At 42.3% G+C, this 16,497-nt stretch overlaps 1 protein-coding gene across 5 annotated transcripts in view; it reads left to right on the plus strand.

The window, feature by feature from the left end:
- LOC126284350 (calmodulin-like) overlaps positions 1 to 16,497 on the plus strand; it is a 204,471-nt gene that overhangs the window by 173,435 nt on the left and 14,539 nt on the right. For all 5 annotated transcript variants that reach the window (XM_049983215.1, XM_049983211.1, XM_049983212.1 and 2 more), the window contains one exon: positions 7,621 to 7,764. In XM_049983215.1, the coding sequence (XP_049839172.1) occupies positions 7,621 to 7,764 (144 nt within the window). The remainder of the gene's footprint in view (positions 1 to 7,620; positions 7,765 to 16,497) is intronic.

The following is a 16,497-nucleotide window of genomic DNA, read 5'->3' on the forward strand; positions in this document are numbered from 1 at the left end:
AATTATGTTGTCAACAACAAATCTACAAGAATATCGAGAATATCTGAAAGATACTTGAAAATATACCGGAACAAAGACCATAAAAAGAAGTTCGGGAGTATGATGCAAATTTTGTTTCAGAAACAATGCATCGGTTAGTACCTAAATAATATGAAATCGACCGAAAAGCATGTTTCCCCAAAAAGTAACAGGAGTCATGCCACAGCACAAGAATAGTAGGGAAAAACTATTCTAATGCATAAGGTGTGCATCACTGAAGTTCAATTTCCTCTCTTAATTTTTACTTTTGCTTCTCTCTCATTTTTGTTTAAATTCTAATGGAAGAATATTTTGCGTTCAGTTTATGCAGTCAATAGTATCATAGATGGAGTTGTTTTCACGGTAATCTATTCGGATTACAACTTTCTAACATTGTCTTCAAGATGCAATTCAGTTTCATAACCCATTAAAAAAAAATAATAATAAAGTGGGGCATTGAAGCTCGCCGAAGAAGTCGCATGAAGGAGAGTGAATGGAAGGGCTAGAAGGAGAAATGAGAGGCCCTTAAAAAAAAAAAACTGGTCAGCGTGACGGAGTGTCAATCCTAAGGGCCCGGGTTCGATTCCCGGCTGGCCGGCTGGGGGCTGGGTCGGAGATTTTCTCCGCTCAGGGACTGGATGTTGTGTTGTCCTAATCATCATCATTTCATCCCCATCGACGCGCAGGTCGCCGAAGTGGCGTCAACTCGAAAGACATGCAACAGGCGAACGGTCTACACGACGGGAGGCCCTAGCTTCACGTCATTATCATCATTGTTATTTACACTCCGCAAGCCACCCAACGGTGTGTGGGAGGGCACTTTACGTGCCACTGTCATTACCTCCCTTACCTGTTTCAGTCGCGTATGGTTCGTGGGAAGAACGAATGCCGGAAAGCCTCCGTGCGAGATCTCCTCGGGAGGTATAAGAAGAGGGAAGCAATATATTCCATACCTCATCCAGAAAAGCACTCTCTCGAAACCTGGACAGCAAGCTACACCGCGATGCAGAGCGCCTCTCTTGCACAGCCTGCCACTTGAGTTCGCTAAACGTCTCCGTAACGCTATCACGCTTACCAAATAGCCCTGTGACGAAACGCGCCGCTCTTCTTTGGATCTTCTCTATCTCCTCTGTCAACCCGACCTGGTACGAATCCCACACTGATGAGCAATACTCAAGTATAGGTCGAACGAGTGTTTTGTAAGCCACCTCCTTTGTTGATGGACTACGATTTCTAAGGACTCTCCCAATAACTCTCAACCTGGCACCCGCCTTACCAACAATTAATTTAATATGATCATTCCACTTCAAATCGTTCCGCACGCATACTCCCAGATATTTTACAGAAGTAACTGCTACCAGTGTTTGATCCGCTATCATATAATCATACAACAAAAGATCCTTCTTTCTATGTATTCGCAATACATTACATTTGTCTATGTTAAGAGTCAGTTGCCACTCCCTGCACCAAGTGCCTATCCGCTGCAGATCTTCCTGCATTTCGCTGCAATTTTCTAATGCTCCAACTTGTCTGTACACTACAGAATCATCCGCGAAAAGCCGCATGGAACTTCCAACACTATCTACTAGGTCACTTATATATATTGCAGGTGGGTGAGCAACCTGCTCAGTTCGGGGAGGGGGATATCGGCCGACCAGTCAGGCTGCCAATAAGCAGTTTCATGCCTACGCCCTTGGGATACGCCACCTTAATGAAACACTGTCTGTGTGGACAAGGTGTTCATATGTTACAGCAAAGTGAAGTCCTAAACCAGCAGTTGTGTAGCTATTGGTAGGGTCTCCTGTGCTGAGCACTGCTCCACAGAGAGCCCCGACAAACACTCACGCACAATCTCCTGTCATATTATCCTTTCCTGTTTTCATTCTGTGATTGTATGGCAACAGGAACAGAGCCCTAATGTAGCTGCAAAATGTGGCCTGATGCACATAGCCGTTACTGTGGAAGGTGGATACTCAGTGTGAAGACCATCTATCTAAGCGGTAGGATCCTGACGTCAAAGCTTGGAAGGTGTCCAGACCATGAGGTGGCAGCCCCACCAGAACACTCTGGGTCTATGGGCCAATAACCCGTAACTCCAAAACATTAAAATCACAGAAACTAAAGGGAGAAATAACTGGATGGATCCAGATATGATGACCTTTGGTTTAAAAAGGAAAACCCATATTGGATTCTGGAATGTAAGAACAGTGAGGCGCACAGGAAGGTTGAGACAATTGGTAAGTTGAAAAGTAGACAAAAATGCATCATCATTGATACAAATTTTCATAAATAGGTGTCTCCAGAACATTATAATATTTGGTGGCTAGAATATGAGGAAAACAATCCCGATATGTGTAAAATAACATATGTGTGAGAAAAAAGTGGAAATTGATTGACACACACTGAGCGAGCCAGAAGGAGCAATTGAGAAGAAACAAAATTGTTGCACCAGATCCAGAATACCTTGCTTTAAACCACACACAAATATTAGACAGAATTTAAATGGAGAAAACGACAGACTGGACACAACTTTCAGGAAGAATCCGAGAGGCCAGGAAACTAGCACAAGCACCACGAAGAACAATACAAGAAACTTCTAAAGAAAGTTCAGAGAAAATATGACTGGATAACAACCACCCAACTTGTGCTTCAGAAGACCGAATGAAACCCTGGAAACCAATACCAAAAACAGTTGTGACATTCTGGCAACGTACTTTGAAAAACTCAACATGGACCCCTCTATGGAAGAAATGATGATAGAAACATGCACGTACAATCCAGATAGTGAACCTCCAACTCTAGAAGAAGTTAAAGAAATAATCAAGTCACTCAAGAATCGTAGAGCACCAGGAGCAGACGGCATCATCGCGGAAATCAGGAAGTTACAAGACCCAGAACTCACCAAAGACATCCACATGATCTTGGAAGATATCTGGAAGACCATGTAAATTCCTGACGGCTGGAAAACTGCCCTGATACTCCCACAACACAAAAAAGGTGAGAAGACTGACCTGAACAACTACAGAGGAATATCCCTACTACCGATCACATGCAAGATCCTCTCTGAAGCTTTACTAAACAGACTAGACTGCCAGACCGACCACTAAATTGGGGAAAACCAAGCAGGTCTTGGCGGTCCTGTGCGCAACAAATTTGGAACCTGAAAATGATTTTACAACACAAACAGAACATGATCATTACCTTTGTCGACTTCAAACAGGCATACGGCTTTATCGACCGGAAAACACTCTTCAAAATTCTAGCAGAATACAAAGTAGACAACAAAACACGGACTACCATCGAGCAAACATTGACTAACACGACCTCCAAAGTAATGTTCTGTGAGGAACTATCAGAGCCCTTTGAAATTCGCACAGGTGTCCGACAAGGCGATGGCCTCTCACCTCTCCTTTTCAATCTAGTGTTACATAAGGTAATAAAAGAGTGGGAGACATCACAACACTTTACGAAGCCGTCCGCGGTGGTCTCGCGGTTCTAGGTGCGCAGTCCGGAACCGTGTGACTGCTACGGTCGCAGGTTCAAATCCTGCCTCGGGCATGGATGTGTGTGATGTCCTTAGGTTAGTTAGGTTTAAGTAGTTCTAAGTTCTAGGGGACTGATGACCACAGCAGTTGAGTCCCATAGTGTTCAGAGCCATTTGAACAATTTTTTTAACCTTACGAAACCTACAGATTAAATGCCTGGCTTTTTCAGACGATTTGACGATTGTCACGAAAGGTATACACAAAACAAAAGATGCTATTGAAAAACTACACGAAATCGCTTCCAAAATTGGACTACAGATCTCTTACGAAAAGACACAGTCTATGAGCACAAAGGAACTCTCATCTCTGAACACAAAGTACGGCACGATTTACAAAACGGCAAACTTCAAATACCGCGGTGAAACACTACAAATGAGCGGACATAACAGAGACTCAAACGAAGAAAGAAAAACTAAACTGGACAAGGCATACAAAGTAGTGCGGAACCATTACAACAAGAAGTCTATCTCACAAAAAGCCAAATTAAGCCACTACGACACGGTGGGGTTCCCCGAGGAACTATATGCAGCAGAGACCACACTAATCCTAGGGCATACACGTATCAGACAACTACAAAAAGTAGAACGGAAAATTCTTAGGAAAATATTTGGCGCAACTAACAACAATGGAATATGGATCAAGAAACCTACAGAGGAACTATACAAACATACGGAGACAATCACAGAAATAATTAGAAAACTCAGACTACAATTTTATGGACACCTACACAGAATGCCATCACACAGACTAACCAAACAGATCTTTGACTGAGTAACCACCCATGTTGTTACTGAGTGGCAGAGGTAAAAATCGACCTGAACCAACTCAACATAACAGCAGACACAATAAACGACAGAATAAAATTCAGAAACATCATTAAGAAAAGTAAACTACATGAGATACACTGTGACAAACGAACAGGCGTAAAACGGACCGAATAACGCAAGCAAGATCACAGCCGGAAGATGAAAGAAATATGGGCAACCAAAGAGGCAATCAAGATGAAGCGGAAGACACGAAGCCGACAAGAAGCATGGACAGAGGACGGGAAACAGAGACACAGCGAGAGAGGGACAGTCAATAATTAAGGAAACAATGAAGAAAAAACTGCATTTTTACGAAATGAGACTTTTACCACTTCTGAACATGATCCTTACCAACATTAAACACTTGTCCCTATGATAAACTAGCGTTTTTATACCTGATGCAAAGAATTTTTGTCTTATTGTCACTTTCCCACAAATTATTTGACCTCCTCGTTGTTTCTGAACTTTGGATCGAAATGGTGAACCCAAGTTCCATCACACGTTGAAATCTTGTTCAGAAAAGTGTCATCTTCCCTTTCACAGCGTTCTTTATAGTTTGTGCACACTCTGACTCTTGCCGTCTTGTACTTGTTTTACTGTAATTGAGCTTGTTACTGATAACGCTATTAACTGTGCTAACACTTACTGCAACTGTTTTTGCTAAATGTTCAACCCTGATACGTCAATCTACACAAAAAATATCGTCAGTGCAGATTTCAAGCGACTCTTCAAGTGGTCGGCCACCGAGCTTCATCCGTTTTTGGACTGCTCTATCCACTTATCAAAATTTCCGCTGTTCGTACGACTTTCACCATACTATAAAATCATTCCAGAATAGATATTAGCCGGTTTCTCACCTTCAGAAAGCAAAATACGGATAACTGCACGTTGTTGAATCAACGTGGAACGTTCAAGCGGACATACCATCGTTAAATGGAATTAATTTATTTATTTATTTCTCGTATCGGAAACTTACATATTAACACAACTATGAGTTTATTACTTTTTCCCAAATCATGGTCACTTCAAATGCATTTTCTGCACCTTGATGAAGTTCATCTTCTGTACAGGAGGTTCAAATGGTTCAAATGGCTCTGAACACTATGGGACTCAACATCTGAGGTCATCAGTCTCCGAGAACTTAGAACTACTTAAACCTAACTAACCAAAGGACATCACACACATCCATGCCCGAGGCAGGATTCGAACCTGTGACCGTAGCGGTCACGCGGTTCCAAACTGAAGCGCCTAGAACCGCACGGTCACAACGGCCGGCTCTGTACAGGAGGCTGGATACAGTAGGCATTGAAGCGTTTATGATGAACAGTCTAGTCATCTCCACAGTCGCACTAAATATCAACTTGCCATCCATCTTGCCAAACTAATATTTTGATGTGCCAACTCTAGATCTCAGTTTAGTTAATTTCAATATGGAGGCCATAAACAAAAAAAAATTTATCTGTCAGTAGTGAAAGCACGGAACTCCTCTTACAAGATGTTTCATTTCTACAGCAGTTTGCCTCTTCAGTTATTGGATGTCTCTCGTAAATAATATAATATGCAATACTAGAATGAAAACTGTCCCTATCATAGAACAAAAGAGGCGAATATGTCCTGGGCAAAGTTAGGGGTGCAAAAGAAGTTAACTAATTTTTCGACTCATTTGACAGCTTCAAAGCTTCAAAGACATCCAGATCAAAACATATTGATATATTCATACTAGTACTAGTGTCTATATCATGTACTATAATGCATAATCTCAAGTAAATTAACATGATACGTGATGGAACCCCACTCCCAGGAACAAATGTGATGACATATATTGTTTACCACAGCTGGCGATTCTTCTGGATTTTGCGCGGAGTATCAGGGCTTCAGCCTATAAATTATAATACTTGCAGCTAAGAAAGCTCAGTGGGATGGGAATGTAGTATTAACTCCCAATAAAGCGCAAAAAGGGCAAGACGTTTTGATTTACATGTCTTTGAAGCTGTCAGATAAATAGAAAAGCTAGTTTCCGTCTTGTACATCCCAAACTCTGAACAGGACATCTTCGCCTTTTTGTGCCTTGATATAGGAAGTTTTCCTTCTTCTTCCCAACTTTACCGTAGGTTTGACAAAAGAGTGCCATAGCTTGGCAACCGATGTAGATTTTTGTTGATTCGGGGGACGACTGATCTGGTACAGGATTTTTTTTATTGTCTTTCGAACCATGTTACCTGTATCATGGCAGCAGATAAAGTTTTCACCATTAATTAAATGTATTTGTCTACATTCTTACGAAATTTGAACCAATTCGCACAAGTTTGAAACATATAAACGACGCGCGTAAAAATAGTCACAAAACTTTTGTTTTTGCACATACAATTCAAATGAAGCTAGGTTTATGAAAGTATTCAGTTTTATCGGAAGAATGCTTCTTTTATTTATCTGAACCACTTTAAATCTTTTCCGCACATTCAGTTCGCGTAATAATGATTTTACGTGCTACATTTACCTTCGCTTTAAATCATCGTATATCGACAACTGATAAAGATTATCGGATCAAAAAAAATACTCTTGACTTTATCGATTTATCTACCTTAGTGCAAAGTTTGAACCTATTGTACAAGTTCAAAATACAGAAGTGGTTCTCTTGAAAAAGCTTACAGAAAACGTGTTTTTTGCACGTATTTGCACGTAAAATCCGAGTGGTACATATAAAAATGGTGTCATTGCCTGAGAATTAATTTCAGCCCAGTTAACATCTTTTGCAAAAGAAATTCATCGATTCGTACAATCCTCCACCTAGGCGTCGGCTCCGGTTCGTCATTAGAACTTTGCTTAATACACGATAATATAGCTACAGTAAGACAGACGGTCGAAAGGTTATACAAATGGCCTCTGGTCCTGGTTAAGCCAAAAAAATTTCACGCGATGTTCTTAACTCAAATAGGAACCGAGGGCCAAGACCTCCCCCCCCCCCTCCCCCTCCAAACCGTGATTCTGTGCGCGACCTTCTCAACTATATTTGTTACACACTGTAGTATTTACACACGACAACCTTAATTACTCACAATGCTGTGGCTTCAGCATTATCGAGACGGAAACTCCGGGTTGTCAGTTAATTTTAAACCACACATCTCCAAGCAGCAGTTCGCATTAGCAAACATCCGTGTCCGCGCCTCGCCCTTTCCTGCTAGCGGCTTCCCATCGCCACCGCAGCTATTGCGCCACCTGGATGTGCAGCCTTTGTGGTTTTCTGCCCGCAGAGTTCCGTGAGGCCTTCCGGCTGTTCGACAAGGACGGAGACGGGAGCATCACACAGGACGAGCTGGGCCGCGTGATGCGCAGCCTGGGACAGTTCGCGCGTGAGGAGGAGCTCCAGCAGATGCTGCACGAGGTCGACATTGACGGTACGTCTCTCTCTGCTGCACGTTGCAAAGCTTTCGCCACTTTGTTCACCCTAAAGGTATGTCCACCCTATACCTCTTTCCTCTCGCGCTGGCGATGACGCATGCGAGCGAAAACGCATTGCAGTGGTACGACCATCTTAATGTGCGATAACCTCGTTATTCAACCAGCAGAACGTATCTAGAATGACGAACCTACTATTCGTCAGATTGCGACGTAGACCTCCGAAGATCGTATCTCTCATGCATCCTAAGATAATTCAATGATTACAGGTTCTTATACTCTTTCGCGTTGTGAATGTGGCCATTACTACTGTAATGCACAACGTAAATACTGTTACTTTCACAAACCAAGATTGAAATCAGCCACAGTTGGATTCGTAGATTTCTCTGTTTGTATGCCAGCCCACCGATTACGTTTAGCCGCAGTATTTTAACGAAAGAGACAGAATACCATAAGGAGGCAAGAATGCGATGCTAGTGAAGCAAATTGAACCACCCTCCGCCATGTTTTCGGAAGTCAAAACAGAGGGGTATGGTACATGATAGTAAGGAAGTTATAAAACCTAGCCTAAAATAATAAATTCACCTAAAGTTAGACAGATGAAAGTTTTTTCTGTGTTGTTGTATGACACTGTGCGCACATTAAATGAGATACATTCGTAATTTTACTGCTTTTGTGTGTGCAACTGTACACTGCGCAAACTTTAGGCACGATTTCCAAAAGAAATTCGGCAATTACGTATCTAACAAGTTCGCACACGTGCTATCTCGCTTTTAAAATAATCAAATAATGACGAGTTACTTAAATGAGGACTTCTACTGGCGTTCGTCTGAAATCGGTCACATGACGTTGCACGTTAATTTTCAGAGGATTCGTCTTATTTCGTTGTTTCCGTATTGTAGCTTGCGAGTTATGTCAGTACACTGTTTCAGGACAATAAATATTTATCACGATTTGTTATAATTAAACGTGGGTGAAGAACACATTAACTTAGGAGATAATTTTCGAAACTGTAACCTATCACTGTGGTCATGCCGTAAGACGCGCAATAGGGGAGTCGAAGGAAGTGCGCTTTTTTTCCATCTTCGCATTTGTAACACATTCTGACACTTTCTTATTCATGTAACAGAATAATAAGTGTCTTCCGCACCGTTCGATGATATCCGTATATAAAAGCGTGCTTCATCAGGAATGAGTTTCTTCGATTTCGTGACTTAATTCGAATTTAAAAAAAAAAAAAACGAAAGACGACGCTGCTGAGGATGAAAAAACCAACAATTACAATCATATTCTTTCTTGTCACAAATATCTGACCTCTTTTCTAGAATACCGTACTTACCGGTTCCAAAGGATATGGTTAGGAATCTCATCTAATTGCTGCCAGTAAAATGAGCGGCAAGAACATTTGTATTCTCGGATGTCACAAATACTTGGTTTATTTCCGAATATGTTGCAATTTTCGAGAATGTGGATAGGAAGGAACCTAAGAGCACAGATGGAAGTGCTGCAAATGAAACGAGAAGTCACAATAACCCTGGGTTCGTTGGGGGAGGGGGTGGACTGTTGTAGCCTGTTGTGAGCTACGGCGGCGACGAAGCCTCTCACTCGATTCTAGGTCCCCAGTTCCATACAGTACAATACATAGTAAAATTTAATGTACACAATTGTAGCCAGTGGGTCTGAAATGGTTAAGCTGTCCTCTTAGGTTCCTGCCTAACCAAATACTTATTTTATCCTTCGTTTCCTAATCAGACGGGAATGAAAACAGCATCGAATATTTCAGCACATACTTGCATTACATTGATAAGAAAGTCCTAGAGTGTGTCAACAACAGCAACATAAAAAAAAAGATGTCATGCAGTCGTGTGAGGCAGCATTATCAGTACCTGACAGAATCTCAAAGTGGCCTCCATGCGGGTCTCCAGTTGGCCGGCTGATGGAATCGTGCATTATCCAGATTTGTGGGATATTCGGAAGTGAAATTAGTCTGATAAACAGAGAGAATATTTTATTTTATTTTTTATTGGTTCAGTTTTATCATACAGCACAAACTGTACAATTGCTATTGGACAGGTCGAAGATAAGCTACAATAATACATAGTATTAGCAAAATAGTAGGCAAATTAAAAATAGGTACCTATTACAATTAATTTTGTTACGTATTCAGAAATTCTCTGACAGAATAGAAACAGTGCTTTATTAGAAATGCCTTTAGTTCAGCTTTAAATATTGGATGAGTAGCATTTTTTATTTCCTCTGGTATCGTATTGTGTAGTATTACACCAATGTTAATTATGCTCCTTTGATAGGTGGTTGTTCTGTCATATTTTTGATGTATATTTGATTTCCCTCTGGTACTATAGTTGGGTACATTTTTGTTCCGTAGCAGTTGGCCTGTTTTCAGGAGGTAGTCCGTAGTGAACAACATAGTTTCATAAATGAATAAACTTGGAACATTTAGAACAAGCTCAGTAAAATAGGATTTACGGGACTCCATCTTTTTAAGGCCACAAATTATTCTTAGAGCTCTTTTTTGAATTCTAATAATCTTTACACTGTGAGTTGAGTATCCCCAGAAAACTATCCCATATCGGACTAGTGAGTGGAACTGTGCATAGTACACCTGCAGTAATGTTGTTCTGCTTGTTGTAGTCTTTAAAATTCTCAGGCCATAGCACAAAGATGATAGTTTTCTAGACAAGTTATTTATATGTGTGTCCCACTTTTAGTCTCGCTGAGCCCATAGACCCCAAAATTTTGCGACACATTTTCTAGGGGATCATTTTTTAATTGTGCTTGAATAGACATTTGATTAGCTGGGGGAATTAAATGAAAATCGAGACACACACAGTTTTTTCAATATGTATAATGAGTTTGTTTTTTTGTGAACCACTCAGAAAGTCTTTTCATAGAACTTTCTGCTGTGGACTGCGATGTTTCTGGACTGGATCCAGTGAGCAATATGCTGGTGTCATCGGCAAACAGGATAGTTTTTGTGGGACTCATACATTCAACATATATTCGACATGTGCCTGTAAATGAAAAGAAAATGCATGACCTAAGGCATTTCTACCATTCCTACCAAAAGAAGGAGTCATACAGAAGTTGTTGCACTGCATGAAAACGTGAGGACAGGCTTGTATGTATTGTATTGTATGTTAACCGGGGGCCTAGAAACGACGGAGAGGCTTCGTCCCCGTGCGTTAAGTATTTTGGGCTTATTCCTGGGTAATATATAAGATAAAATAGTTCTGAATTGTTTGCTCTTCTCTGAATCTTGTAATATCCATCCCGTTATTACAACCTGGGATAAATGCTATTCTGAGAAACATATACAACTCAAAGAGAACACCGATTTCATGTAAAAATGCTCAACTGAGAAGAAAAATTTTCCGAACAACCTCTTTCATGGATACACTGTAGTTCCATGGTACTCTTCCTCTGTATTTCAGTTTTGCATTTGCCTTCATCATATTTAGATTTATATGATTGTTCCCCATACATACTCGTAAAAATTTTAGGTCTATGACCATAGAAGTCCGCAGGGAGGAGTACATGCCGCCGCCCCCCCCCCCCCCCCCCCCACCCCCACCCTCTTGGAATCTTGAGTAAAGATATTTTATTCATCATACACTACAGCAAAGATTGGATAATAACTATCAATTCTCTGGGATACAATAAGTGTTTTGTGTAACCTAGAAAATTTAGTTCTTGTGCCGTGATACGTCTTGAAACTGGCGCACTCATTTATATAAAAAAGGACAATTCAAACTACTGCGGAGACCCATGATTGAGACTGAGTTCTGCCAGCGATCAAAGAATGATGAGTCTTTTAGCCAATTGCTGTGCATTGTCGTCAAGCCCGTCTCAGCACCAAGCGTTGATCGTTAGTAGGTCGTCCTGCGTTTCTTGACGATTTTCTAAAAGAGGCGTTCTATTCGTGTACAAACTGCAGTCTCTGCGAGCACCCTCGAAAAGCAACCGACATCGTCAAGTAACAATCTTGTTACACTTGCTTGCGGCGCGCTTCAGATTCATACCTAACACGATATCCAGAAAGTTCACTACTGGCCATTAAAATTGCTACACCAAGAAGAAATGTAGATGATAAACGGGTATTCATTGGACAAATATATTATACTAGAACTGACATGTGATTACATTTTCACCCAATTTGGGTGCATACATCCTGAGAAATCAGTACCCAGAACAACCACCTCTGGCCGTGATAACGGCCTTGATACGCCTGGGCACTGAGTCAAACAGAGTTTGGATAGCGTGTACAGGTACATCCGCCCATGCAGCTTCAGCACGATACCACAGTTCATCAAGAGCAGTGACTGGCGTACTGTGACGAACCAGTTGCTCGGCCACCATTGACCAGACGTTTTCATTTGGTGAGAGATCTGGAGAATGTGCTGGCCAGGGCAGCAGTCGAACATTTTCTTTATCCAAAAGGCCCAAACAGGACCTGCAACAGGCGGTCGTGTATTATCCTGCTGAAATGTAGGGTTTCGCAGGGATCTCATGAAGGGTAGACCCACGGGTCGTAGCGCATCTGAAATGTAACGTCCACTGTTCAAAGTGCCGTCAATGCGAACAAGAGGTGACCGAGACGTGTAACCAATGGCACCCCATACCATCACGCCGGGTGATACGCCAGTATGGCGATGACAAATATACGCTTCCAATTTGCTTTCACCGCCATGTCGCCAAACACGGATGCGACCATCATGATAATGCTGTCAACAGAACCTGGATTCATCCGAAAAAATGACGTTTTGCCATTCATGCACCCAGGTCCGTCGTTGAGTACAGCATCGCAGGCGCTCCTGTCTGTGATGCAGCGTCAAGTGTAACAGCAGCCATGGTCTCCGATCTGATAGTCCATGCTGCTACAAATGTCGTCGAACTGTTCGTGCAGATGGTTGTTGTCTTGCAAACGTCCCCCTCTGTTGACTCAGGGATCGAGACGTGGTTGCACGATTCGTTACAGCCATGCGGATAAGATGCCTGTCATCTCGACTGCTAGTGATACGAGGCCGTTGGAATCCAGCACGACGTTCCGTATTACCCTCCTGATATCCATGGGGACCATGTCCACCCCTACATGCTGTTTGTTTTTCCATGGCACAATGACATCTACCAGCAGGACAATTCAACACATCACACAGTTCGCACTGTAGTTGCATGGTTCAGAAAACACCAGGATGACTTCCCTGGACCTTAAACTGCTAGATGTAAATTTTCTGGGAATCTGTGGGACCATCCCTATAAGGCTGTTCACAGTATGGACCCTCAGCTGGTCACGGACCTGGAGTCGCCACAGTTCCAGAACCTCACTGACTCTTCCTGCAAGTCCACATTGCAACAGGTGGTTATTCAAGCTTTTCATAGTTTGTCACATTAATGTGAATGGTTCGTGTAGTTTTCAGAGAAAATAGTTACCTATATCTGTAAATATTGAGCCATGTTTACAGTATTTTACTTCTTGCCATGTGGTTTCACAATGAGTGTTGCTATGAGCCCTGTACCAACAGAAATACCTAATCTTTAATTCTAATTTGTAGAAAAAGAGGCTAGTGAGGTATGTGTTTAATTTTCTTCTAGTGTTGGAATTCTCAATTTCTTGTTTTATTTTAGATGGGAACTTGCTCAATACCTTTGCGCCATAGTATATAAATATGTTATAAAAGCTAGACAAGGCGGCAAAGTCTACATGAAGATTATTTTTGTGTCTTTTATTTTGACTGTGTACATCACAAACTTATGTTCATTATCAGTAACAAAAACCATTAAAGGAATAAATGTACTGGGAAGTTTGCATAAGAATACTAAGATCCTTAAAAATTACACAGTATCCATATTGCTTGCTTCCACTACATGAGCTGTTTACTTCACTGCCCTGGGAGATAAGTCCAGAATGAATGAAATCAAATGACATCAATCTGTATTGACTGTTTTCCACTTGTTGTCAATGTTAGCCAAAAAACAGCCAGGCATTTGCCTGAACCTCAAGTATCTGACTGTTTCTGGGGTGGACATGAAGGTTTTTTGACATTAGGTGACTCTCCATCCAATCTTCATCTACATCTACACCGATACTCACGGTGTATGGCGGAGGGTACCCTGAGTACCTCTATCAGTTCTCCCTTTTATTCCAGCCTCGTATTGTTCATGGAAAGAAAGATTGTCAGTATGCCTCTATGTGGGCTCTAATCTCTCAGATTTTATCCTCATGATCTCTTCACAAGATATACGTAGTAGGGAGCAATAAACTGCTTGACTCCTCAGTGAAGGTATGGTCTCGAAGCTTCAACAAAAGCCCATTGAGTATCTCTCTTGCACAGTCTTCCACTGGAGTTTATCTATCATCTCCGTAATGCTTTCACAATTACTAAATTATCCTGTAACGAAGTGCGCTGCTATCCATTGGATCTTCTCTATCTCTTATATCAACCCTATCTGGTACAGGTCCCAAACTGCTGAGCAGTATTCAAGAAGTAGTTGAACAAGTGTACTGTAACCTACTTCTTTTGTTTTTGGACTGCATTTCCTTAGGATTCTTCGAATAAATCTGAGTCTGGCATCTGCTTTACCGATGATTAATTTTATATGGTCATTCTATTTTGAATCACTCCTAATGCGTACTCCTAGATAATTTATGGAGTTAACTGCTTCCAGTTGCTGACCTGCTATATTGTAGCTAAATGATCGAAGATATTTCTTTCTGTGTATTCGCAGCACATTACACTTGTCTACATTGAGATTCAATTTCCATTCCCTGCACCATGCGTCAATTCGTTGCAGATCCTCCTGCATTTTAGTACTATTTTCCATTGTTATAAACTCTCAATATACTACAGCATCATCCACAAAACGCCTCAGTGAACTTCCAATGTTATCCACAAGGTCATTTACATATACTGTAAATAGCAATGGTCCTACGACACTCCCTGCTGCACACCTGAAATCACTCTTACTTCGGAAGATTTCTCTCCACTGAGAATGACATGCTGCATTCTGTTATCTAGGAACTTTCAATCCAATCACACAATTGGCTTGATAGTCCATATGCTCTAACTTTGTTCATTAAAAGACTGTGGGGAGCTGTATCAAATGCCTTACGGAAGTCAAGAAACCCAGCACCTACCTGAGAACCCGTGTCTATGGCCCTCTGAGTCTCGTGGACGAATAGCTTTTCATATAATACATAGCACCACTTGCTGGACTGAAGGAGAAGATTGTGTAATAATGTAAACATAGATCTGAATATGAAAACAGAGAATTGTCAACTCCGGTCATGTATATGAATGAATGTTTTAGTGACCTTTGCAGTTGAAAATTTATTCAGTGTTTATAATACTACAGATCCCCCCCCCCCCCCCCCCACTGCACCCTCCCCCCTGCTGACAATGTCAAAAGTATGTATTTGTGGGACCTTGGTTGCATAAAGTTTATTGTATTTCATATTGGTACAACAACAACCAGCTGTCCACCACGGTGAATGGCCACTGCCAAACGTTGGTCCAGAACAAATTGGAACAGCCTGTGATGCAACATGCAACCGAACACAACATACCCAACCCCAATGGCTGCCCCACAACCCGAACCATCTTGATCTCCCTCCACACCACCAGCCCTTCCTAACTACTCAAGAGGGAGCCACTCTCGCAACACACTCTCCGTTACAGAAATCATCCCTGTCCCAATCCACAATAAGCCACTGTAGTCACACCCTCCACCCACCATTCTCTGCCCCCCCCCCCCCACCCGGGTCATGTTACCTCATCCCAATTCATATACCCTCACTCTCACTGTGCAACACTCTCCGCAAAGGCACCCACTGGTTTTTACCCCTTCTTTGAGGCTTTCTTCTTCCTTCACCCTCCCCCCTCCCCCCCCGCCCATTCGTCCCGACAGCGTCCTGCCACTGCACCCTGCAGCCCTGTCCCGCCACCATCCACGCAGCCCCCACACGCCCCACCAGGCAGCACTCACTCCTCCCTCCGCACCTCCACCTCGCCAACCCTCCCCCCCCCCCCCCCCAGGCACCACTCCAGGCTGCCACCATCACCCGACACAGCCGCACTCTGGCCAGAGATCACAGTGACGTGTGACAGCGGGTGCACGCGTGTGTGTGTGTGTGTGTGTGTGTGTGTGTGTGTGTGTGTGTGTGTGTGTGTGTGTGTGTGTGTGTGTTCCTCTCTCCCTCCCCTCCGAGAAGGCCCCGACCGAAAGCCCAACGTGACGTGCAACAGTCCCCCCACTGTGCCCCTCTGCCACTCAATGTGTCATCCTTACAGTGAACAGCAATCTACCCTTTTCACAATATTGTTGCTATTCCAACCTGGACTTTCCATTATTCATAGCAGTCAGAGCTATGTCAATATTGAGAAATCATGGGGATTCAGTAGTCATGTGATGCACAGTCTGTCAGATTGGTGCCCAGAGTATGTGTAAGCCAGTAGGTGTTTTCGTCTTCCTGTAGTAACACTGACAGGTTGTACTCCAAGCAATTTAAAACCATATTCAACATCAATGATGATGTAAATAAAATAGAAAGAAACTTCCACATGGGAAAAATATATTAAAAACAAAGATTCCAAGACTTACCAAGTGGGAAAGTGCCGGCAGACAGGCACAATGAACAAAACACACAAACACACACACAGAATTACTATCTTTCTCAAATGATGGTTGCTTTTTCAGGAAGGAGAGGGAAAGACGAA

The sequence above is a fragment of the Schistocerca gregaria genome, chromosome 8 (assembly GCF_023897955.1).
Source record: "Schistocerca gregaria isolate iqSchGreg1 chromosome 8, iqSchGreg1.2, whole genome shotgun sequence".
Taxonomy (NCBI): Eukaryota; Metazoa; Arthropoda; class Insecta; order Orthoptera; family Acrididae; genus Schistocerca; species Schistocerca gregaria.